Raw genomic sequence first — 26,344 nt, 5'->3', positions numbered from 1 at the left:
AAACGCCTCAATTAGCTTAAATAGTGCACTAGATAGTGAGTGGAATCCATGATTTTTGCACACTTTGTAGGGCACATGAGTAGGCTGCTAGAAGCCGTTTGGAATTCAAACTCGCAGAAGGCTAACGCGTTTGATTTACCTCAGAAATAATCTCAAAAACCACGTCAAAGCTAAATGAAAGCAAAATGAAACCCCACAGATGCATAAACTGAAGTTTTTATTCATTTTAGATTTTTCCGAGTGCAAAAAACATCAAAAATAGATTCGTAGATTATGATTGAAGCAACGGTTGAAGGACTTGTGTATCCGTCCAATCAGCGCGCTCCCAGCACAGGAGGCGGGACCTACCTGAAAACAGGTGGGGAAAGAAGTCAACACGGAAATGCAGAAGGTTGAAGAGCTGCTGGAGGAGACGCTGGTGCCGCAGTGAGAGGAGAAAAGCGCGATCAGCACTTCAACCAGTAAATCAATTCCTCACTCATTCATTCAGTATTCACGCGTTTATAATGTGTGATGATTGTCTGTCTCAGATTGTTTACAATTCGCAGATGAGCGGAAGATTCAGAACTGAGTGCTGTAGCTGCTACAGGATCAGTGGATCTGATACTGACTGTTTAGTGCTGAGAGATCTGACAGTTCATCCATCCCATTCATCCATTCATTCCGTTATTCATTCATTTCATTATTCAGTGCTTCCCTGTTATTTCACTGAACCCACTGACCTTCAGTAACAGTTCGATTTTCTACCTGAATTTAGTCACTTCATACATTCGTTCATTCATTCATACATTCATTCATTCATTCATTCATAGATACATTCATTCATTCATACATTCATTCATTCATTCATACATTCATTCATTCATAGATACATTCATTCATTCATTCATAGATACATTCATTCATTCATACATCATTCATTCATACATACATACATTCATACATACATTCATTCATACATACATATATAGACCGTTTCAATGAGGGTAAACAATAACAACGCTACTGCGCATGTCTGTTCCTTTCGCCTTTCCGGTAGCGCCACTTTTAAACATCCATCCAGCTGTCAACATGACGAGCTCGTACTTTTCGAGTCTCCCGAACGCGGAACAAACGCGATATTAGCAGAAATGAATGATAGATCATCAAGTATCTTTACCAGACCCTTTTGAGGAGAATTTAAGAAGTGTTTTTCCGCTGACCTAAAACGTTTGCCTGAGGTAACATACCCAGACGTGTATCACTACCCTGTTGAAACGGAGTGTGTTTACACCAGAGAGGCAGTGAAAGCATACCGCAGTTTGGACGCATACAATTAATTATTAAAATCATTATTGTGTCATCTCCCCTTTTGTGTCTGTTGAGTTAAGAGCCGTTATAATATGATAAAAATATGACAAACCACAGTGAATTACTTCTCATCTGAATTAGAACATATTAGCTAATGCTAAAACGATTTTTTTATAGCCTAACTGGAAATACATGAAATATTTTACAGTAAGCACAATGTACTCATAAATAGTTTATTTACTTTTTGTATTACAAAAGTAGAACCATGTTTCTTTACAGGTCTGTGTGTCATTTAATAATTAAGCTAAGCTAATTATTACAGCTAATTAAGCCGTTAATATAATTCCATATAGTGACGTTTCCCCAAAATATAGTCCTATAAAGTTATGGCTTTTACATCGTATTCTCAGGAAAATGTAAACTTTTTAAGGCTTATGTTAGGTTTATGTTTATTCTGTTCTATTAATACAAATATTAAGCGCCTGCATATTTTAATACACTTAAGCTAAACGTCAGGGACAAGACACCAAGAGAACAGCGTTTAAGTGAGTACATTTGTTCACAATATTTTATTATGAAATAATATATATTACATTTATTATAAGAGTTGATGGTGGGTATCCAGCCGGCTCTATTTACAGCAGCAATCCAAGCGTTTCGCTGTGCGTGGTCTTTTGGAAATCTGTTCACCTTAATTTCTGAAAGCAAGTTTGTACCTGGCCTGAGGGAACATCCGACAACCGAACAACACGGTCCTAACTTTAATTTAGACATACTGTCAGTAAATCACAACTGAACTAGCGCAAAAGAATTGAAGCAGTTGTGCTCAATCACTGTTGTTCTGAGCGCTGTTTACCACCAAGCGGAAGCGTCTTAGGAACATCAACGTCACTTCCTGGACTCATGAATATTCATTTGAAACGGTCCAGAGCCGTAGATAGAGAGAGTTGCGACACTCCTTGATCTCGCCGCTACGCGGTCACGTGGTTCATGTAACCCTCAATAGTTCCAAACAAACCCGGCGCTGTCATGTTCTCAAATGGGACAGGCAGCAGTAAATGAAATATTAAACGGCAAATAATAAACATTTGTACAATTTCTGGGTATTTTCAACTGCGTTTACATTTACTGCATCTGCTTTAATGTCAATTTGGTATATAAAGTGGAAGATTGATGTTTATAATGACTTGTTAATAGGTCGTTCTTGTTAACACACAGTACATTATAATAGCATACATTACATAATGCGATATCATTAAGTAGTAGAGACAATATACAGTATAGACATTAAAGTTTTTTATGTTTTGTTTTTTGCATAAACTAATCTCCCTTCACTTTCCTGAGGATTCATAATAATAATCATTTTTGCTAAACACTAAGTCATGTGCTGGATTCATAAGGTTTACCTGCACTGAATGAACAGATTGATAAACACATTACCGTACCAAAAACATTATAGTGCAGGTACATGAAAAAGCATTCATTCATCTCTTATTTCATGAGTGATTAATAATTGATTCCTACATGTAATACATTAATGAATTCATTATGAATATGCACTAGTTCATTTTGTCTAATGTAAGTGGTGGACAAGGTACACAAACCATTTAGTTGAGTTAAAGTAGAGATATCCAAGGTAACATATTACTCCAGTAAAAGTAGTAGTAAAAGTAAAAATACTCTTTACCTCCACTAAAGTACTAAACTAAATTTACCTTCAAATGTACTTAAGTATGAAAGTAAAAGTATAATGATTTATTGTGGTTCTAATGTTTTATGATCATTTCTGTAACAAGACTCTTGATTAATCAACTCATTTTAGGTGAAAAGACTCGTGTGTCATTAATTAAGCTTAACTGACTAAGCTAAATTGGGTTATACCTATTAATTAAGATAAACATGTAACATTTAGTGCTGAGCAAATGCTAAACAATAACAGTATTAAGTATATTAATGACATTAAATTCATAATTTTTTTAAAACAAAGCAACATACAGCTAAAAATGTTTGATAAGTAGTGGAAATGAATGGGGCTCTATGGGTTGTTTGGAACTATACAGAGCTCCACAACCCGGAAGCTGCGCAGAAAATATGTCCCGCCCCCTTTCCAACGGTTCCCTATGGGAGTGTCGCCACTCTGTTCTCTCTACCGCTCTGAAACGGTCTATACATACATTCATACATTCATTTATTTATTCATTTATTATAGTATTACTAACTGCACTACAGCTCACTGTCACGAACATTTTGTATGATGTTTGTACATTGAATGAATGAGTGAATATTCCCTTTATATTACTTAGGAGTACAACTCAGCGACCGTATTTTATTTTTATTCATGCATTCATCCACTATACCACTGCTCAGTGCAGTACAACTCATCATCCCTGAGTAACACTTTTCTATACTGTTTCATACCTGAAATCAGATTTCATTCATTCATTCATCTAATGTGTTTCTACTTGCTGCTGTAAAATCTACTGTTTTTCAGGAACACTATTCATTCATTCACTCATTGATTCATTCCATCATTCAGTGCTTCCCTGTTAATTCACTAAACTGATCTTCAGTAACACTTCTATTTACTGCCTAAATTAAGTCACTTCATACATTCATTCGTTCATTCATTCATAAGTGTAATGCACTCCTTAACTGGAGTTAAGCTTACCATTCAGTAGCACTTTGTATATTAAATTAAATGAATCATTTATAAATGATTCAGTAAATGAGTGAATCATTTCCACTCACTCACTCACTCACTCACTCTGTGTATATCTCTCCAGGACAGGACCATGAGCTGAACCTGTACCACACCCTCTTCCTCCTCCTCCTGCTATGATGAACGATAAGCTGATGTTCCTCGGGCTCCTCTACTTCGTGCAGGGGATCCCGTACGGCCTGCAGTCCTCGCTGCTGCCGGTCTACCTGCGCAACGCCGGCCATTCGCTCACCCGAATCTCCCTGGCCAAGATCCTCTACTTTCCCTGGGTGCTGAAGGTGCTGTGGGCGCCCCTGGTGGACCGCGCGGGCACCAAGCGCCTCTGGCTGGCCACGACGGTGGGCGGGCTGGCGCTGGTGTGCCTGGCGGGCGCCACGCTGTCTCCCGAGTCCCAGCAGGTGGGAGTGGCGGGGGTGCTGCTGGCCATGAACGTGCTGGCGTCGGTGCAGGACGTGGCGGTGGACGGGACGGCCGTCAGGCTGCTGCGTGGCGCCTCCGAGCTGGGCCTGGGCAACACGGCGCAGGTGGTGGGGTACAAGGCCGGCTCCGTGTTCGCCGGCGGAGGCCTGCTGGCTGTCATCGACGTGGTGGGGTGGGCGTGGACGTTCACTCTGTTGGCGTGTGTGTACGGAGGGATGACGCTGTTCGTGTGCGGCGCGCTCGTGCTCGACGGCGAGGTGGGCCGGCCGCCGGGCGAGGCCAGGAGGGCGTCAAGGGACGGGACGAAGCCGTGGGCAGTTCTGCGGAAGCTGATGGCCGTGCCGGGGACGCCGTGGACCATGCTGTACGTGCTGACGTATAAGCTAGGTGAGTGGGCAGCATTTATTTGTCTATAAATCCTGATCAGACTGCAGGGCCATGCTACCAGCATCTTATTTCTCAGTGTTGCATCACAACTACTGGCCAAAAGTATGTGGACATTTCACCATACGCTCATTAGACCCCACTCCACCCCAGGACTTTTTAAAATATGATTTTGGAATGCTCCTGTGGGAATTTGGGCCAGATTGGTTAACAATTACCATATTTAACAGACATTTTTAGTAGCTTTTAGACGCTTTAAGTCACAGGGGTCCAACAGTTGCACCCTGGAGGTCATGATTGTGGGGCTTGAACCTGTTTCTGTTATTGAGAAAGAACAGCCAATCAAAAGAGCATTCGGGATTCCAATTCATCCCAGAGGTTTTCAATCAGCTTGAGGTCAGTCATGCCTGAAACAGGAAAGAGAATTCCCCAAACTGTTTTACGTTGTAAGCATATTATTTATTTATTTTATTACTGATTTCACTCACCTAGCAGTATGTGTATCTGAAAGATCCGAACCCTGCCGTTAGAAAGTGTGTCCACATACTTTTGCCGTGTACTTTTGCGTTTAAATGATCAATATAAAATGAATGGAAACACCGCCATCTAGCGGTTATGAAAGGAATAACGCCTGCACATTATTCCCTCGTTCACCGCTAGATGGCGGTGTTTCCTTTCATTTGACTTTGATTATTAAAACGCAACTCTGAGGTGAAATGACTCACGACCTTTTCATATCTGACTTATATTCGGCCAAAAGTATGTGGACACCTGACCATGAGCTGGTTCATAATTGTAATCATGAATACAGAGCTCCTCCTGTTTGCAGCTTCAAAGATCTATGGGAATTTGTGCTCATTTCGTCCAAAAAGTTTGACGTTCCAATACGTCCCAGTGGTGTTCGGCCAGCTTGAGGTCAGGGCTCTGTGTGGTCAAGCTGGACACAAGACAGGACCTTCCTTAAACTGATGACGTAAACTCCTGAACTCATGAATGAATGGGGCAGTTGTATCCTAGTGGTTAAGGTACTGGGCTAGTAATCAGAAGGTCGCGAGTTCAAGCCCTACACTGCCAGGTTGCCACAGTTGGGCCCTTGAGCAAGGCCCTTAACCCTCAATTGCTTAGACAATATACCGTCTCAGTACTGTAAGTCACTTTGGATCAAATCGTCCGCTAAATGCCGAAAGTGTAAATGTAAATGAATGAGAAAGGCGTCCACGTATTTTTGGCCATGTATTGGCTAACATACATGGACACCACTATTATTCCCCAGTGCTGTCTCACAACAACTGCTGGCCAAAAGTATGTAAACAATTCACCATGAGCTCATTGGACCTTACCCCACCCTAGGACATTTTTAAATAGGATTTTGGAGTGCGTCTGTGGGAATTTGGGTCAGTTCGGTCAACATATACTACGTATAGTAGAATCGGGACGTCAGTTGTGAGCCAGTCCATCTCGTCCAACACCTCTGAGCTGTAATCTGGTGATATGCCCTTACAAAAGAGGCTGTTATAGCCTCAGGAGGGGTGTGGGTTAGGAATGACAGACCAATATTCAGGTGTCCACATACTTTTGACCATGTAGTGCACACGAGCGCTCGTTTCTGTCTGTGCAGGGATCGATCGGGCACTGATGATACCAGCTGTGGATTGTCCGTGAGAAAAGTCCAGCTGAGAGAGAGAGAGAGAGAGAGAGAGAGACAGATTTTGGGACGGGGCGAGGGGTGTGAAAAAGTAATCGCTCCCCCTCCCTCCACCCCCCTGCGTTTCCTGGCGGCCTGTTAGTGCATCGAATGATTTTAGATCAAATTGAGCTCGCTCACCAGTGCTGAGATTCTACCCGGGTTTAAATCTCAGCTGTCGACCGGCTGGACGTCTAGACAGACCTGAGCACTGTGGTGGACTGGTTTCTCGGTGGAACCACATTCGGCAGACGCCTTCAGTCAGGGCCTTGCTCAGGGGTCCAACAGGAGCTTGAATCTATTATTGACAAGGGGCAGCCGGTCAAAGGAGCATTCGGGATTCTAATTCATCCCAGAGGTTCAGGCACGGGGTCGCACACAGACCCGCCGATAGCGTGTTTTTCAGTGTCTGCGTCACCACGCCGAGTGACTGATTAGATGTTGTATGAAACTACAATAAAAAGAATAAATAAAATCGTTCTTGTCGCTGTCACAGGCTGAAAAGTTTTCAAAGCGAGAACAACAAGGCGGGATCTGAAAACGCGACAAGCCACGAGCGTTCGGAGAAGAGACGGAAACACAGACGCCGGCTCCCCGAACGTGTACAAACCAAAAAAACAAAAAACAAAATAAGAGACGAGAAACAAACTCCCGCCTTTGTTCGCGTTTTTCGCAGCCGTCTGGATCCTTTGCGGCGTTCGCTTCGTCTGTCTCGAACGATCCGCCGCGAAGCCTCGCCGCTGACGCCTGACAGTCAAAAAGAGTCGGCGTGGCGCTGTCAGGAACTCCGCGCGTCTCTGATTAGCTCTGTTTTTGATTCCGCTTTCCGTTTTTTGTTGCGTTCGGCGGTTCTATCCGGGGGACCCCCGGACGCCTCCCCGCGCGCTCGGCGGCGGTCTCCGAGCTGTCAGTCACGGCAGACGGGCTGCATAAATGATGACGGCGGCGTTTAAATAATAGACGGGCTGAACCGACACTCTTCCGCTCGCAGATCAGCTCGTCTCGTAAACAACACGTGTCCGGGATTCGATTTGAATTGGTCAGTTTGGTCAGCTGACTGTGTTTGACCCCACCAAAATAGTTCCAGAAGTATGTGGACACCTGCATATGAGTTTGCTGGACCTCCTGTTTCAAAAGCAGATGCATAAATATGGCTTTCTGGAGTGTATTTGTGGGAATTTGTGCCCATTCATTAGGCGAAGAATAGTGTAAAATCAGAGCTCTGTTTAATCAGTCTTGCTTCCAACAGGAAAGGGCCCTCCCTATACTGTTGGCAGGCATTCAACACAGTTTTGTCATGACGATCTGTTTGTGTTCAGGCGAGCAGGGCGCCATCACCATGTTCCCCCTCTTCCTGCTGGACCATCACATGACGGCGCGGGAGCTGGGCCTGTGGAACGGCGTGGTCGCCATGGCCTTCTCCATCTGCGGCTCCTCCCTGGGCGGATTCCTGCTCTCCAAGTACAGGTACGAGTCCCCGCCGCTCGTTCAGGCATAATTGTATGTTCTTATTTTATATCTCGGTGGTGCTACCGGCCTGACCTGGAGCTAAACAGACGTATTTGGGTGTGTGTAGAGAGGGGAAGTGGGCGGAGTGTTGCGGAACACGACTGCTACTGCACGAGTGAGGGTGGAGGGGGGTCAGATGGAGCTTAAAGTGGCTCTCCGTACGCGATATGGCTAGCAGAGGGGGCGTGAGGAGAACCTACTCATTTTTATCATATAGGAGATCATACAAACAGCAGCAGATTTACAATCGGGAACTGGATACGACGACATGAAGGAAAATAAGAAAACAACTTTTAAATGATTTTTATAAATCAGATTATTTTATATATTTTTTATGTGGTTTTACACTTTTATTTGTTAAATACGTGAACAAAACAAAGCAAATTCAAAGCAAACACAAGTTTAATGAACTGCAGTGAAACAGCGCCACCCTGTGGCGGAACTCTGGAACTTACGGCTTCAAAATGTCATGTAAATAAGACGATTTATTAATTGAATTTTAAGAGCTTTTATCACATTATTTTATATATTTAATTTATACATTTATTTTTATGTGATTTTGCACTTTTAATATTGTTTTAGGTGTTATTTTGTATTTTTGTATTTTATTTTTGTTGACTAATGACTAATACCATTTTTATTACAATTCGTATTACCATTATGATTTTTATTACTATTTTATTATTATTTGTATTACAATTTTTGTTACTATTTTATTTCTATTGTATTTCTATTGTATTATAATTTTTTATCACTATTTTATTACTAGAATTTGTATTACTATTTAATTTAAATTTTTATTGCTATTTTATTATAATTGTTATTACAATTTTTTTACAATTTTTTTACAATAATTTTTACAATTTTATTACTATTTTTATTACAATTTTAGTATAATTTTTATTATCATTTTATTACTATTTTATTATAATTCTTATTATCATTTTATTACTACTTTATGATAATTTTTATGACTTTTATTACAAGTTTATTATAATTTTTATGACTTTTATTATAATGTTTATGACTTTTATTACTATTTTATTATAATTTTTATTACCAAAAATCGCCTTGAAGTGGAGAATGATTCTGTACAGTCTGCGCCGGTATCGGTTCACATGCAGATGTTGTATCCGCGCCCCGAGCCTCTGCACCCGCCGGAAACGGAAACGTCCGACTAGTCTGTTCAAGCCTGGATGGGATCCACGTGTACCGGGCCTCCCGGGCGCCTCCCCCGTGTGATGGGAGATGGAAGCGCTGCTGTTAGGAGGGAGGTGTGAGTCCTGTGAGAGAGTGTGTGTCGGGAAGTGAGAAGTGATTTGTTCCTGACTCCATCTTTCTCACAGCGTGTGAGTGGTGCCGGACGGGGCGGGACTCGGAACCTTCCGGACACAGAACTCCGCGTTCGGTTGTGGTACCTTCACCGGTGCCGAGAGCTGGTTCGTAGTTGACTTTCCGATTCATCCCAAAACTGAGCAGGGTTGAGGTCAGGGCTCATTAGATCAGCATGTCGTTGTGGACCTTGCTTTGTTCCCAGGGGTGCAGGGGCCTTCCCCAAAGTGTTGTGACACAGACACTGATGCTTCACATCAAATGCTCTCACACTTCCAGTATTGTGTCTGTGCCAGAGGGTGTGTGTGTGTGTGTGTCCATGATTGACAGGGTCCACTGGGGTCTGATTGGCACTAGGGGATAATAGTGTGTGTGTGTGTATGTATGTGTGTGTGTGTGTGTGTGTGTGTGTGTGTGTGTGTGTGTGGCGTCTAATCAGCCCACGCTTTGTTTTGTTATTGATTAGGTCGTGGAGCTGAGCTCACCGGGAGGCTCTTAAACGCCTAACGCTGAATCAATGATGCCGTCTTGTGCTCATCCAAAATGAGTGTAAAGTGACTCACTGTCGACATTCCAATACATCTCAACTCGCGTTGTGCACAGTGAAGCCCTAGTCCAGGTTGTTCCTGCCTTGACACTCCTGACCCACCGCTGTCCTTTACTGACCCACCGCTATTCTTTACTGACCCACCGCTATCCTTTACTGACCCACCGCTATCCTTTACTGACCCACCGCTATTCTTTACTGACCCACCGCTATCCTTCACTTTTGATTGGTTGGAACTTTTTGAACTGTGTTTGTTTCCAGTATGGGTGCACTGATGAGGCGCGTGTTCGTGGTCCGGACCGTCAGCATGGTTTTCCAGTGCTCTCTCCTCACCGTGCTGGAACCCTCATCTCTCATGAAAGGTAACACACACACACACACACACAGTGGTTTAGCTGGTAGAGTGGGTGCATTGCAGCAACCTGGGTTTGATCCTCACCTCCAGTCACTGTCTGTGTGGAGGTCAGGGCTCAGCGCAGGCCACAGCAGACCTGTTCATGATGGGAGTGGCTAAAACACCTGAGTTTGATCATTAGGAGGGGTGTCCACATACTTTTGGCTGTACTTAGTATTTATTGTGTATATGTTGTCTGGAACAATATACAGTTTCTAGAACTTTCTACCCCCATATATCGGGCATGCTCCGCCCACAGGCGCTCTTTTAACAGGTTCTAGGACTTTACTCCTTTCCCATATATCGTGTGGGCACCATGGACACTTCCGTTCTTCTTCATTCGACTTGCTCACAGGCACTCTGTTTAGAGGTTCTACAACTTTCCTCCAGTGTGTAAAGGGGAGAGGGTGTAAACGTCGAGCGTGACTTTTTGAGAAAGGATTCGTCCCCAATGTCGACGTTCAATATCAGAGCCGACGTTCGGCTCTCCCGGTAACCGCCTGCGCTCAGCCGGGCCACGGAGGGGGATCGTACCGAATTTCTGCCTGCGCCGTTTCCATCGCGAAGTCGACGGCGTTTTCGTTTGAGCGTCCTCGCTGTTCGCTTTGATAAATGAATAACCACCATCCCGACTCCTGCCGCTCTCTCACACTCTCTCTCTCTCTCTCTCTCTCTCTCTCTCTCGTTCTTTTGTGGTTTTTTGGATGTTTATTTAATGGAAATAAAAAGAGAAACGGCGGCGGCTCGTATCCGAGTCGACTCGCTTTTATGTTTTTTTACGCCTTTGCTCCCCGTGAAGTCGCGGCTTTGTAGTCTGGCTGTTTTTGTCAGCAGCCTCGTTTCCGTCTCCGTCTTCCTCCGCGTCCCTCCGTCGCTCTCAACACTCGGGAAGCGAACAAATCTCCGCTCGTGCTTCCCCGCGAGTATCATTTCTGATTTTTGAATATTGAATGAATGCCTGTCTGTGGTTGCTGGAGAGCTCTTCATTAGGCGGAGGAATGGAATTCCAGAAGTATTCGGACGCCCTTTCTGATGATTCAACTCTTGTCTCAGGTTGTTATTATTGACGACTTGGCTGGACAGAAGTTCCTGGACCTGTGATAAGAGTCCCTGTGTCTGTGTGTGTGTGTGTGTGTGTGTGTGTGTGTGTGTTTGCGTGTGTTTGCTCTTTCTCAGGTATGGCGGTGTTGAGCCTGAGCACGCAGCACTTCATCGCAGGTCTGATCACCACCCTGACCTTCACCTGTATGATGCACTGCACGCAGAGGGCCGAGGAGAGCATCCAGGTACCACCAGGTTCCAGACATTTACAGACAAATGACATGAGAACTCAAGGGTTCCGGTTCTAGTCCCTCCTCGTCCGCGTGAGAAACGACTGGAATAGTTTGATTTGCCAAGTGGCGCAAATAATCCACACTTCTTATTCCGGATGATGTTCCTGCATTCCAGAAACGTTTGATGAACAGAACGTTGTCAAGCTCCTTCTATGGGCCGCCAGATTCAAAGACGATTGAAGGATCCCTCAAAGAACTGAAGATGTTCTTCTGAAGAAACCTTTGGACGGCTTCAATTGTAGCTTGCTAGTTTTAATAAAATTTAAATTTTTGGGATGAGTGACAGGCATTGATGAGGCATATAAAGTACAAAACAAAGAGACGGTTTGTCATCTCTCGCTGAAGACGCCCCACCAATGGTTTCGGTGGTGTCTGCTTCAAAAGTCTCAAGAAAGTCGATTCCTCCCAACATCCAAATACAAGAAACGAAATTATTTTGTTTGTCACCTCGCCTCGGTGTCGAAAAACGTCTTCAAACGGATGGAACATCCCGAGCTGTCTGTCAGCGCTGACAGCCGACTTGCGTCAGGACTCCCTTCGTTCTGTCTGTCTGCTGGCGGATCCGTCCCAGCCGCTCTCACCTGTCTGTCAAATCCGGTGTCAGGACGTCACCGAGCGGTTGGAGTGTCAGTCGTCGACGCCACGCTGAGAGCTCGGCGCTTCCGCCCGCCTTTCAGATCCGCACATCAAGAGGGATGAAAGGGGCTCATGGCTTTGTACCCGCCTCATCGCTGCCCATCAATCGCCTCAAAAAGGGTGTGTTTTTGGCTTCCGTTAATATCGGAGACCTGAGGGTCTATGGTACGATCTTGCGGAAGTCTGTGAGGTTCCAATGTGGTGACCACGGAGGCCATCCTGGTCTTTATAGGGGTCTAGCATTCCTGGAATATGTGAACACTGCACCGTAGGGTGCGCCTGGTTCCGTTAGATTACCCATGGCCTGCATTCTAAACATGGTCACCCAACCAGAAGGCTGAAGTGACGCACCGACTCTCGCTCTGACGAAGCCTGTGGATGCCGCCGAGTGTTCCCGGACGTCCCAGATTCGAGCAGGTGACACCATCGCCGCTGTGAAACGTGGTGGTGGTAGGGTCACGTGACTAAGCCGCTTTACAGCAAGGAAATAAGCCCTTGCCGAGAGTGCGCCTCTTAAGACTTACTGGTAAAGCTCCTCATACTGTCGGAAAAAACAAAAAGAAAATACAACCACGTTGCCTAGGTCAGATCTGTGTTCTAAACATGGTCACCCAACCAGAAGGCTGAAGTGACACACCGACTGTGAAACATGGTGGTGGTAGCGTCACACGACTGAGCCGCTTTTCAGCAAGAACATGAGCCCTCGTCTTTCGTCCTCGGGCGGGACACTGACCCCAAGCAAAAGTATGTGGACGCTCCTCATTTTACCCACACCCAGTAATACGATGCTTCCGAATTTCCAGTTCCCAGTTCCCATAAAAGGGCACAAATACCCACACACGGTCCAGAATCTTCTCCCAAAATCTGGAGGCTCCTTATTAACAGTCATAGTATTTGGGACGGGACGAGCTTTTGTCCACATAGTGAATGTTGCATCTACTGTAGCCAGTCGTGCGTTCGGATGTCAGCGCGTCCGTATTGTTAAGGCGGTATTATGTAACCGTAAGCCGATACGGATACGCGAGTGCTTGTGAGGAGCTCTGGAGAGGGAAACCGAACACCTTAAACATGTCTGAGGGAATAAAAGTGCTTCACTGGAGTCTTAATCGTGGTGAGAGTGAACGAGGGAAGTTCGGCCGGAAGCTCTTTTCTGGACGTTTGCTGTCCAATGGACAAACCAAGTTTTAAAAATGTGGGACAGAGGAACGATTTTGACCTTTAGCGATGATTCGTTTTCAGACAAGAGCCTTCCAGGTATTCCTGAGCCCATGTGGTTATATTAAAAATTAATATTAATATTGTTTTTCAGGCCTTGCCCTTTACACACAGATATTTCTCCTAATTTTCTGTATCTTTCAATAATGTTATGGACTGTAGATGGCAAAACCAGGGTAATTCCTGCAAATGTGCATGAAAAGGAAACCCAGCTACGTTGCCTTGGTCAGGCCTGCAGAGGGCTGAAGTTACACACCAACACTCACTCTGACAAAGCCGGTGGATGCCACCGAATGTTCAAGCACCGGGTCCCAGGTTCGAGCAGGTGACCCCATCGGCGCTGTGAAACGTGGTGGTGGTAGCATCACGTGGTGGACTGTAGATGGCAAAAACGGTACATTTCTTGCAAATGTGCATTAAAAAACTTACCGGTAGTTCGTAATCTGTCGGACTGTTTGCTCATGCGGTATTTGGCAAGGGGGCGAACCTCGACCCGACCTCGCCCGTAAACAAGTGAACCTTTCGTAATGCTCGTTTCATGATGATACCCAATTGTGACATCATCACTTCATTAAATGAGGAGCTTTACCGGCAAGTCGTCCAGGTGATATTTCCAGAGGCTCACTATTGGTGAGGGTTCATTTTCTTTCATCAGCATGTGATGCTACCACCACCATGTTTCACAGCGGCGATGGTGTCACCTGCTCGAATCTGGAGCTTCGAATCTTTGTGCTTCCGATGCCTTTTACTTAAATTAGCTCAGCTCTGCTATTGGTCGGCTGGGCGCCCCCTAGAGGGCACGATCAGCAGTGCAGACAGTGCAGCAGACAATATCGGCCACTGAAGTCTGCTGGGTGGGAAAAGACCGTACTATAAAAGAGGGCGGGGTCTTTGATTCTGTGTAAGGACTTTGGTTAGTAGGCCGAGGCGGGGAATAAGTCGCACGCTATTTGGCCACGCCCTCTAACTTTGCTCCTGTGTGCGTTCCAGGCGACTCACTACAGTTTCTTGGCCACGCTGGAGGTTCTGGGGAAGCTGAGCTTCAGCGCCCTGGCCGGGGGCATCGTGGACGCGGTGGGCTTCCCCATCGCCTTCCTGCTCTTCCTCTTCCTCACCTCCACCAGCGCTCTGCACGTGTGGAGAGCCATGGAGACGGGCGTGCTGAAGGAACAGCTGAAGGAACAGCCGCAGTGAAGCGCCAGTGTGTGTGTGTGTGTGTGTGTGTGTGAAAGGATGTACAGAGGTAACGTGATGTGATACGATGCAATACTGGGTGCGCGCTCACGCCGCCACAATTTTTGTTGCATCTGGCAACGTTTAACTTGCTAAAGCTGTAGCTAATCGCACAAATTGTACTTTTTTAAGCCAACCTGTTGCTCTAAAAGAGCAAAAATGATGAACAGTTGTCTCGGATCAAGGGTCACATGCAGTTCAGGAGCGAAGAAACACATTTGCAATAAATAAACAGTGCGAAGGCCACAGATATGCGAAAAAGCTTTATTGTGTAGAGTTACCGCGTTCAGCTTCGGGTTTGTTTTTTTTGGTGCCAAACGTAGCCGAATGACTTGAAAACCCCCTCGGTACATCTGACCCCAGGTCGAAATTTCGACAGCCGCTAAGCTAAAGTAGCAACAGCATGTCGTACAGCCACGCTACCGCAAAGCACAAGACGCCACCTCGCAAGATTCACAGCGAAAACCACCAGACTAAACCAGTTTAACAAGTTAAACCATTTAAACGGTGGGCGATGTCAAAGCTAGCTCTGTTAGCTTCCATTTAGCTAGCTCTGTTAGCGTTCTCCGAATGAAACGCAGCCTCCCCACACACAGATTATTCCTGGTCGTCCAAAATAACATAAATAACGTGGATCTAGCTTGGATAGCCAACATGCTAATCATGCTTCAAACACCGGAACAGAAATTGGACATCTTATATCAGCACTAACAGGCTCAGCTCAACTCGGCTCGGCTTTTCAATTAAGTTCGTTTTCTCCCGCCGGACTAGCATTTATTAAGAGGTTATTGGCAAATCATTCAATGATTTCTTATTTAAGGAAACGGGCCTGTCTCTTCCTGGTTTAATATCCGCATTAACAGTCTCAGCTCCGCTCTAAAGTTGAAAGTCAGTCAGTTGCAGACGGAAATTGCAGTTAAAATTTACATTTAGCGTTTAATTGACGTTTTTCAGTTAACGATTGTTTGTCTTTCTGTCGACGTCTGATGTTCGCGTTATCGCTCACAGCGTGGCTCTGAATTCAGGTTTCGGTTGTTAACGTTCATTCGATGGTCCTCAAAAAGTGTCAAAATTTGAATTTGAAGTCGAAGCTTTTTGTGTTGCTTTAGTCGCGCCAGCCGATGTAAAATCTGTAAATCCAGTGATGGATGTAGCATAATTTGGATGTGAACATCTATGCAAGAGTGCAATAACATTTACTATATTTTATAAATGTTTGTTTATCACGTGTTCTTACATTTCCTACGTCTGTCTGAGAACCTGGTGAGCTGCTGAGCTGCCTCAGTAGAGAGGATTCTATTCTAATAAGCATCAAACTCATAAGGCAGATTATTTAGACGCACTACTTACCTCATTATTTAGGCAGATTATCACTCAGAATTAAGGCAGCATTTAAAGTATCAAAGAATTTAGACACGCCCTCTTCTCAGGAGTGTAGGGTGATCGCTAGGTTCTCAGACAGACCCGCAATATCAGTTTTATTGTTTACTTTGATAACATGAATGTTTTTTATTTATCATCTGGATGTCACATGACTGAATTCTGTTTTATTGAACTCGAATGACCTTTGAGGGACCGTACGAGGAACACCCTGCATTTCCAAACGTACGTGGACGAGTCTACCAGATTCGGCTCTTTCGGTCACTATTAGAGTCAGCACAATGCGTGTTTATATGGATCTCAGATGGAGATCACCATGTGCAGTTTCATATCCTGGCTGGCTGGGAGGGAGTAAAGCACACCCGTGTTGGACCCCGGAGCAGTAAAGCGACCGTCCGTACAGGATCGAATCCAAAATGTGAAATGTGTTCGGAGCACATTTGCTTAGCACGGTTCCAGCTGTGAAGTACGGTGGAGGAGATGATACAGCACTCACCGAGAGGGAGTAGATCCCTGCAGCCAGGTTCCAAACCTGTGAAAAGTCTTCCAGTAAAAACCTCAAAAAATAACATTAAACAAAGATGTATGGTTTGAGTGTCCACATACTTTTGGTCATGTCGGGTCACTGTTTAAGACTAAACTGTGCTGTTTTGGTTCTTATATCATTTCTTTCCAATCACTGTAGGCACCATAATGCACAGTCTGATATACCAGCAACGCCTTTGCACAAACGACATGAATAAACCTGCTACTGGACTGAAAATCATCCTTGTTTATGTTTTTATTTATGTTTATATTTATTGCATGTTTTTGTTACAAGTTTTCAGCTCTGCTCCCGGCAGGCTGGGCGCCTAAACCGACAATGATTGGCTCTTCCGTCGGGTCGAATGCCGTATGGATTCCTCATCACTAACTGCTGCAGTTACGACCTCTGCTGGCTGATCGATGGTGCTGCACAGAGACGGGGGATACCGGAGATCAGTGCGTGACTCTCCGTACGCGATACTGATCTCCATATGAACTCGTGGTGCAGGTGAAAAGAAGCGGTCGGCCACTGCACGTGTGTCGGAGGGGGCGTGTGTTAGTCCCGACCCTCTTCAGTCAGGAGTGCAGGTCAGCAGCGGTAGAGATGGAGCGAAATGCAATAAGGTGATTGGATATGACTAAATTGAAATATGTAAATAAATAAGTAATCAGAAGGTTGCCAGATCAAGCCTTAAGCCCTACCACGGCCACTTTAGGGCCCCTGAACAAGGCCCTTAACCTATAATTGCAGCTCACTAAATTGGAAGGCAAATTGGAAAACAAAGCAAAAAAAAAAAAAACTAAATGAATAATTAGAAGGTTGCCAGATCGAGTCCCACCACCGCCACTTTTGGGCCCCTGAACAAGGCCCTTTACCTATCGAATGTACAGGCGGCTGAGTTCTTGTGAAACCAGAGCCGTAGTTCTGATTCATTTCCCGTTGAGAGAGGAACTGGTGTCCTGGTGGAAATGATGTGTAGGTTGATGCCAGGCGCTGGGTGGCGGTTCTGTCCTGTGGTGTTGATGAGACGGAGACCCCTGACTGTGGGGCTGAAATTGGGAAGCGTTCTCCAGCTGAGACGGGGGATCTGCGCTGCCCGTGCCGGAGCGATGTGGGTAAGGTTGTAATGTGCTTCCTTCAAACCAAACTTGTTGAACTGTGCCTCTTCATGTGTAAGATTCTGGAACGCGTCTATGGGAATTTTTGTCCACTTCTTTGGGTCAGGCATTCGCAAGCTATAGAGCTTGCTTTGTGCACATGCTGAAACAGGACTGAAACAGGAATTATGAATTCAATATTTAAAAGTGCCGTCCCAATACTTTTGTCCACATTATGAGGTCACAATTCGTACGTGATTCAGTATTAAAAGCATAACGTTCCGACAGTGATGCGCTGAGAGTTTGCGGTATGAACGGCGGCGTTTACCGGGACGGAAAATTCTCACCTCTCCGCACCCTGTCACCCTCCTGCCGGCCTCGGCGCTGTATGCTACAGCTCCGCCTAGACAAAAGCGCTTTGTTAATGATCCCGAAGGAACGAGGTGTTGGCTGTTCCCTCCACGGCTTTTGTGGCTTTTTGTCGGGGAGGGAAACCCTAGCCGGCAGGTGCAGGCCCAGCGCGGACGCGCCGGCATCGGATGACCCTCCGTTTCCTTCCCCGCTATTTTACCCACCTGTTTTTGTTTGTTTGCCAAACCTGATGAGATGGGATCTGTTATCCGCGACTCCGACTCGTCCTCAACCGGCCTTTGTTTCTTTTTCTTCGTATTGTATTTTTTAGCCACGTTCAGCTTTTCTTTTCTATCTGATTGTCTAATTCTCAGATTTTTTTTCCCGTCACTCCCGCCCGTCTTAAATACACAAATTCCCAAATGGACTTTGGGTCAGATTGGGTGTCGCTAATCTGGTGTATTCATACATTTAAAGATTTAAAGTCACAGTTCTTAAAGCCATTTTAATGGCTAAATCTGATGATAGGGCAAATGTTTACATACACCCCATGGTTAGTTGGTTCATTCATTCATTGTCATTTTTACCACTGCTCCATCCTAGTCGGGTCGGGGTGTGTCCTGTGTGTGTGTCCTGTGTGTGTGTCCTGTGTGTGTGTCCTGTGTGTGTGTCCTGTGTGTGTGTCCTGAGTGTGTGTCCTGAGTGTGTGTCCTGTGTGTGTGTCCTGTGTGTGTGTCCTGTGTGTGTGTCCTGTGTCTGTGTCCTGTGTCTGTGTCCTGTGTCTGTGTCCTGAGTGTGTGTCCTGTGTGTGTGTCCTGAGTGTGTGTCCTGTGTGTGTGTCCTGTGTGTGTCCTGTGTGTGTGTCCTGAGTGTGTGTCCTGTGTGTGTGTCCTGTGTGTGTCCTGTGTCTGTGTCCTGTGTCTGTGTCCTGTGTCTGTGTCCTGTGTCTGTGTCCTGAGTGTGTGTCCTGTGTGTGTGTCCTGTGTGTGTGTCCTGTGTGTGTGTCCTGTGTGTGTGTCCTGAGTGTGTGTCCTGTGTGTGTGTCCTGTGTGTGTGTCCTGTGTGTGTGTCCTGTGTGTGTGTCCTGTGTGTGTGTCCTGAGTGTGTGTCCTGTGTGTGTGTCCTGTGTGTGTGTCCTGTGTGTGTGTCCTGAGTGTGTGTCCTGTGTGTGTGTCCTGTGTGTGTGTCCTGAGTGTGTGTCCTGAGTGTGTGTCCTGAGTGTGTGTCCTGTGTGTGTGTCCTGAGTGTGTGTCCTGTGTGTGTGTCCTGAGTGTGTGTCCTGTGTGTGTGTCCTGAGTGTGTGTCCTGTGTGTGTGTCCTGTGTGTGTGTCCTGTGTGTGTGTCCTGAGTGTGTGTCCTGAGTGTGTGTCCTGTGTGTGTGTCCTGAGTTTGTGTCCTGTGTGTGTGTCCTGTGTGTGTGTCCTGTGTGTGTGTCCTGTGTGTGTGTCCTGAGTGTGTGTCCTGTGTGTGTGTCCTGAGTGTGTGTCCTGTGTGTGTGTCCTGAGTGTGTGTCCTGTGTGTGTGTCCTGTGTGTGTGTCCTGAGTGTGTGTCCTGTGTGTGTGTCCTGTGTGTTTGTCCTGTGTGTGTGTCCTGTGTGTGTGTGTCCTGAGTGTGTGTCCTGAGTGTGTGTCCTGTGTGTGTGTCCTGTGTGTGTGTCCTGAGTGTGTGTCCTGTGTGTGTGTGTCCTGAGTGTGTGTCCTGTGTGTGTGTCCTGTGTGTGTGTGTCCTGTGTGTGTGTCCTGTGTGTTTGTCCTGTGTGTGTGTCCTGTGTGTGTGTCCTGAGTGTGTGTCCTGTGTGTGTGTCCTGTGTGTGTGTTCTGTGTGTGTGTCCTGTGTGTGTGTCCTGAGTGTGTGTCCTGAGTGTGTGTCCTGTGTGTGTGTCCTGAGTGTGTGTCCTGTGTGTGTGTCCTGAGTGTGTGTCCTGTGTGTGTGTCCTGAGTGTGTGTCCTGTGTGTGTGTCCTGTGTGTGTGTCCTGTGTGTGTGTGTCCTGTGTGTGTGTCCTGTGTGTTTGTCCTGTGTGTGTGTCCTGTGTGTGTGTCCTGAGTGTGTGTCCTGTGTGTGTGTTCTGTGTGTGTGTCCTGTGTGTGTGTCCCGTGTGTGTGTCCTGAGTGTGTGTCCTGTGTGTGTCCTGTGTGTGTGTCCTGTGTGTGTGTCCTGTGTGTGTGTCCTGAGTGTGTCCTGAGTGTGTGTCCTGAGTGTGTGTCCTGTGTGTGTGTCCTGAGTGTGTGTCCTGTGTGTGTGTCCTGAGTGTGTGTCCTGTGTGTGTGTGTCCTGAGTGTGTGTCCTGTGTGTGTGTCCTGAGTGTGTGTCCTGTGTGTGTCCTGTGTGTGTGTCCTGTGTGTGTGTCCTGTGTGTGTGTCCTGAGTGTGTCCTGAGTGTGTGTCCTGTGTGTGTGTCCTGAGTGTGTGTCCTGTGTGTGTCCTGTGTGTGTGTCCTGTGTGTGTGTCCTGTGTGTGTGTCCTGAGTGTGTCCTGAGTGTGTGTCCTGTGTGTGTGTCCTGAGTGTGTGTCCTGTGTGTGTGTCCCGAGTGTGTGTCCCGAGTGTGTGTCCCGTGTGTGTGTCCTGTGTGTGTGTCCCGAGTGTGTGTCCCGAGTGTGTGTCCCGAGTGTGTGTCCCGTGTGTGTGTCCTGTGTGTGTGTCCCGAGTGTGTGTCCCGTGTGTGTGTCCCGTGTGTGTGTCCCGTGTGTGTGTCCCGAGTGTGTGTTCTCTGTGTTTGTCCTGAGTGTGTGTCCTGTGTGTGTGTCCTGAGTGTGTCCTGTTTGTGTGTCCTGTGTGTGTGTCCTGAGTGTGTGTCCTGAGTGTGTGTCCTGTGTGTGTGTCCTGTGTGTGTGTCCCGGGTGTGTGTCCCGAGTGTGTGTCCCGAGTGTGTGTCCCGTGTGTGTGTCCCGTGTGTGTGTCCCGAGTGTGTGTCCCGTGTGTGTGTCCCGAGTGTGTGTCCCGAGTGTGTGTCCTGTGTGTGTTTCCTGTGTGTGTGTCCTGTGTGTGTGTCCTGAGTGTGTGTCCTGTGTGTGTGTCCTGTGTGTGTGTCCTGAGTGTGTGTCCCGTGTGTGTGTCCTGAGTGTGTGTCCTGAGTGTGTGTCCTGTGTGTGTGTCCTGTGTGTGTGTCCCGTGTGTGTGTCCTGAGTTTGTGTCCTGTGTGTGTGTCCTGAGTGTGTCCTGAGTGTGTGTCCTGAGTTTGTGTCCTGTGTGTGTGTCCTGAGTGTGTGTCCTGTGTGTGTGTCCTGAGTGTGTGTCCTGAGTTTGTGTCCTGAGTGTGTGTCCTGTGTGTGTGTCCTGTGTGTGTGTCCTGAGTGTGTGTCCTGTGTGTGTGTCCTGAGTGTGTGTCCTGTGTGTGTGTCCTGAGTGTGTGTCCTGAGTTTGTGTCCTGAGTGTGTGTCCTGTGTGTGTGTCCTGTGTGTGTGTCCTGTGTGTGTGTCCTGAGTGTGTGTCCTGTGTGTGTGTCCTGAGTTTGTGTCCTGAGTGTGTGTCCTGTGTGTGTGTCCTGTGTGTGTGTCCTGTGTGTGTGTCCTGAGTGTGTGTCCTGTGTGTGTGTCCTGTGTGTGTGTCCCGAGTGTGTGTCCCGAGTGTGTGTCCCGTGTGTGTGTCCTGTGTGTGTGTCCTGAGTGTGTGTCCTGAGTGTGTGTCCTGTGTGTGTGTCCTGTGTGTGTGTCCCGTGTGTGTGTCCTGAGTTTGTGTCCTGTGTGTGTGTCCTGAGTGTGTGTCCTGAGTGTGTGTCATGAGTGTGTGTCCTGTGTGTGTCTTGAGTGTGTTTCCTGTGTGTGTGTCCTGAGTGTGTGTCCTGTGTGTGTGTCCTGAGTGTGTGTCCTGTGTGTGTGTCCTGTGAATGACTGGTGTCCTGCCCAGGGTGATTCATGCCTTTCGTCCCATAAATCGGACAGGACACACTTACTTCTCATTTCTGATTGCTTAATTAGTCGATTCATTGGTTTATTAATTGATTGTTTGGTGTGTTGATTAGTTGAATGATTGGTTCTTCAGTTAATTGGTTTATTAGTTGATTGGTTGGTTGGTTGATTGGTTGATCAGTTTATTCGTTTATTGGTTCATTGTATGAGTGATTTGTTGATTGGTTGATGAGTTTGTTTGTTGGTTGAATGGTTGCTTGGTTGAATGATTAGTTGATTGGTTAATTAGTTGATTGTTTGAATGACTGGTTGTTTGATTGATTAGTTGATTTGTTAATTGGCTGATTGGTTTAATGTTTGGTTGGTTGATCAGTTGATTGGTTTATTGGTTGATTGCTTGAATGATTAGTTGATTGGTTGATTGGTTGATTGGTTTATTGCTTGAATGATTAGTTGATTGGTTGATTCGTTTATTGGTTGATTGGTTGATTAGTTTATTGGTTGATTGGTTGATTAGTTTATTGGTTGATTGGTTGAATGGTTGGTTGGTTGATTAGTTGGTTGGTTGGTTGAATGACTTGCTGATTGGTTGGTTGGTTAATTGATTGGTTAATTAGTTTATTGGTTGCTTAGTTGAATGATTAGTTGGTTGGGTGATCAGTTGTTTGGTTGGTTGATTATTGGTTAATTGGTTAAATGATTGGTTGGTTGATTAGTTTATTGGTTCATTGATTGGTTAATTTGTTGGTTCATTGGGGCGAAAGGCAAGAAACACCCCTGACAGGTCGCCAGTCCATCACAGAACACACACACACTCACCATTCAGTAATTACACCTTTAAATGGCTTTATTTTTATTGGATAACGCTGATCAAGAACAGCTCGGTGGCCCCGGGGGTCACAAACCCCCTTTAATAATCATCACATAAATAATAATACCCATGAATCATCCTGTTTTTCACCAGCGTTCTCGTTATTTCGTACCAAAAAAAGCCTTTTTCTCAGGTTCAGGCGTCTTTAGCTCTCCATGGTGTTTCTCATTGTGCTTCTGAAGAGCTGCTGTTATTTATCAGAGCTAGTGAGGTTGTTCTGACCCTCAGAACCTCTCGCTCTTTTAGGTGCTCGTGAACGTGCTGAACGCTGCACACCCACTGCACACCCACTGCACACCCACTGCACATCCACTGCACACCCACTGCACACCCGGGCCGACGGTCTGGATATGTTTATGATCACCGGTGCGGAGGGTGAATCACTGCTGGATGGAATAAAGAACACCAGCTTGTTTGGCGTCTCATTACAGAATCATACAGATTAATGTGTTTTGTGCTCATGGCACGTTGCAGCTCTAACAGCCCTTACTCTTCTGAGAAGGCTTTCAACATCATTTATTGGTTGATAGGTTGTTTGGTTGAATGGTTGGTTAATTGAGTGGTTGGTTGGTTGGTTGAATAGTTGGTTAGTTGAATGGTTGTTTTGTTGGTTGACTGCTTAATTAATTAATTTATTAGTTGGTTGGTTGACTGGTTATTTGGTTGGTTGATTGTTTGATTTGGTAATTGATTCAATGGTTGATTTGTTGATTGATTATTGGATTGGTTGGTTAATTGGTTGGTTGGTTGGTTGATTGGTTGGTTGGCTGATTGATTAGTTGATTTATTGGTTTGTTGGTTGGTTGGTTGGCTGATTGATTGGTTGAGTTATTAGATGATTGCTTGTTTGGTTGGTTGATCGATAAATTAATTAATTGATTATTGGACTGGTTGGTTAATTGGTTGATTGATTGATTACTTTATTGATCCCCAAAGGGTAACAGCAGTGTTACATTAGCACACGAACATCACAAACATCACAAACACATCAATCTAGTCCAAAAAATAGACCGAAGGTAGTTTAAATTTAAAAGAAAATAAAAATAATACAGCTGTAGGTCTGTAAGAATAAACTGTGCAGTTTAAACACATGGGTGTGCTGTCTGAATAGAACCTTCCAGAATAGAACTGGGGTTTGTTGTGGAAAAGACCAGTTGCCCATGATGATGATGATTATGATGATGATGGGAGTAACAACCGATTTAGAGACAGTGAGACGTCGTGACCGAGGGACCGGTGATGGTAAGTCATGGTGAATCACACACTGGTGCAGGTTGGCAAAGACGCAGGAGCAGCGCTGATTCGATCTGCAGGGTAGCGAGGAGCTAGTGTGTGGGGGGGGCGGGGGTCGAGTCGGGGCCTTTCTGCTTGTTTGGGCGATTAGTACAGTGGCAGGAGACGGGTTTCTCTGTCGACCCCCAACTCGACTTCCTCCCTGTTACTGCTCATGGCCTCTGCTGCGAAAGCTTGTTTCCAAAAATGTTGGGACGTTTTGTAGAATGTAATTAGAAACTGTAAAAGAATCTGCGGCCTGTTCATTTGGTCGACACTTGAATATCTTGTATGAACATGTAAACAAATAACCAGAGTTATTTACTACCGCAGGAGAAGCTCCTGACTTTGAGAAGGTGGATCTAGCCGGACGTCCTCCGATGTAATTAAACGCCGACCCGGAGACGCGTCCGCATGATGAGGCGCGGACGTCTCTGATCCTCTTTGACGCGTCTCGTCTCGGAGTCGGAAGGGCAGGGGGACGAACTCGCGACCCGCCTGCGTGTTTATTTTCCCATTTATTTTCCAATTCCGTTCGCTCATCCTTTCTGCACTGGGATTTGGGTTGTGCTCGTATCTTGATTGAGTTTGCTGAGTTTTAGAAGGGTAGGAAACAGACACTGTATGGCCAAAAGTATTTGGACACCTGACCAAGAGCTTGTCGGACGTCCCGTGACTTTGAGGTATGTCTGTGTATGGGAATTTGTGCCCATTTAGTCGAAAGGCGACAAGCTTATGTAGGGAGAAAGCCTCAGTTGACGTTACGGTTCATTCCAAAGCTGTTCAGTCTGGGCTCCGTGCAGGGCGCTGGAGTTTCTTTGGAGCTGTTCTTTACATCGTTATAGGGGCGCAGTCATGCTGGAACAGAAAAGAACCTTCCCTAAACTGTTGCTGCAAAATCGGAAGCGCGTATTTCCCTTATACAACAGATTTATTACACCTGTGAGCAACTGATGTGGCTGATGTGGTTTCCAATACTTTTGTCCATACACAGACATTGGTACTGGAGTTCAACACGATGCTGTATGATGTCTCAGGTGTCCACATAATTAAAATCTACCCATATTCTTGGCAGTAAGTCGTGTTAAGGCTTTTCTTCAACCCCCCACCCCGTTCCCCGGTGTAATCTAACCAATTATCACCTTTTAAACCAGCTATTAGTTGTCAGAATTGAATCGTTGACGTGGGAGGTGATGCTGATTCTCACAGACAGGCTTTTCCAGTATAAATATGGCCATGAGCGTGGGCACCGGAAACTCAGGACCCGGTGGTGACACTGGTCTGGCTGGGCGTTCATCACACAGCTTTCCAGATCTAGTGAATTGGATCTTCCCTCACTACTCAGTCAGATCATCACTCAGAATTAAGGCGCCTCAGTAGGCAGCATTTTAAGGAATCTAAGAATTTAGTGATCCCCGGTAAAGAGGACTGGACACAGACAGAAAGAAAAACAGAAGCGTCATCTGTCCCTTGCCCCCTTCTTACGCTCCCGTGCCCTTCCTCGACCCCTCCGCTCCAAACCCGGACAGTCTCTCATTATTCCCTAATTGGACCGTATTTTCATGGGTCCGTTCGGCGGCCGATAACTAGCGTGAGCAGCCAGCGGACTGTACGCTTCCCGATCCTGTTATTACTGCTGATATTTACAAACGGCTTACAAACTACGACAGGATTAAATTGAATTTAATAAAGATATTATAATATTTTAACAGTTTTAACTGCTTTAGGTACTCGAGGGTTCTCCCCTCCCGTCCGCCCGTGTGGGGTCAACACATAATTGTTTACACAAAACAATAGGATAAACTGTGATGTCACGTCTAGACGGAATGCAAATGAACGAGTGTGTAGAAATTAACGAGCTTGTGTTTTATAAACACACACGATAATCAGAAGACCTCTGTTATTGTGTTATTGTGAAGATTGAGTTATTGTGTCTGGATTTTAATCACTAGACTAAACAAAGCGTCTTTAATTCACGACTAATTTTTATTACCGACAAAAACCTGTGAAAACCAGAATTATTATTATTATTATTACTATACTATACTATAATTATATTATTATTATTACTGTTATTATTATTTTATTATTATTATATTTAAATTTATTACCATTACGATTATTATTATTATTATTATTAGTATTAATATTATTATTAGGTTTAAATTTATTACCATATTATTATTATTATCATTATTATTATTGTTATTATTATTATTATTAATATTATTTTTATTATATTAAAATATATTACTGTATTATTATTATCATTTTTTTTATTGTTGTTATTATTATAATTAATA

General features: G+C 45.4%; 1 protein-coding gene across 1 annotated transcript; it reads left to right on the top strand.

The window, feature by feature from the left end:
- The first annotated feature begins 386 nt into the window (after positions 1–386).
- On the top strand, positions 387–16,840 carry mfsd3 (major facilitator superfamily domain containing 3). Its single transcript, XM_063018202.1, has 6 exons — positions 387–461; positions 4,074–4,816; positions 7,817–7,964; positions 10,147–10,247; positions 11,456–11,565; positions 14,455–16,840. Exons 2-6 carry the CDS (start codon positions 4,126–4,128, stop codon positions 14,656–14,658), a joined length of 1,254 nt encoding a protein of 417 aa, XP_062874272.1. The 5' UTR covers positions 387–461; positions 4,074–4,125; the 3' UTR covers positions 14,659–16,840.
- Positions 16,841–26,344: the final 9,504 nt, after the last annotated feature.

Source organism: Trichomycterus rosablanca, chromosome 21 (assembly GCF_030014385.1).
Source record: "Trichomycterus rosablanca isolate fTriRos1 chromosome 21, fTriRos1.hap1, whole genome shotgun sequence".
In the NCBI taxonomy this organism is placed as follows: Eukaryota; Metazoa; Chordata; class Actinopteri; order Siluriformes; family Trichomycteridae; genus Trichomycterus; species Trichomycterus rosablanca.
Note: the sequence above shows the minus strand (reverse complement) of the source record. Positions and strands in the feature narration are given on the sequence as shown.

What these genes read in the sequence shown, in the direction of transcription:
- mfsd3 (XM_063018202.1), top strand. Translation starts at nt 4,126, where the DNA reads ATGATGAACGATAAGCTGATGTTCCTCGGGCTCCTCTACTTCGTGCAG. An exon ending in TTCCTGCTCTCCAAGTACAG is followed by an intron (nt 7,965 to 10,146) that starts GTACGAGTCCCC and finishes GTTTGTTTCCAG; the next exon opens with TATGGGTGCACTGATGAGGC. An exon ending in ACCCTCATCTCTCATGAAAG is followed by an intron (nt 10,248 to 11,455) that starts GTAACACACACA and finishes GCTCTTTCTCAG; the next exon opens with GTATGGCGGTGTTGAGCCTG.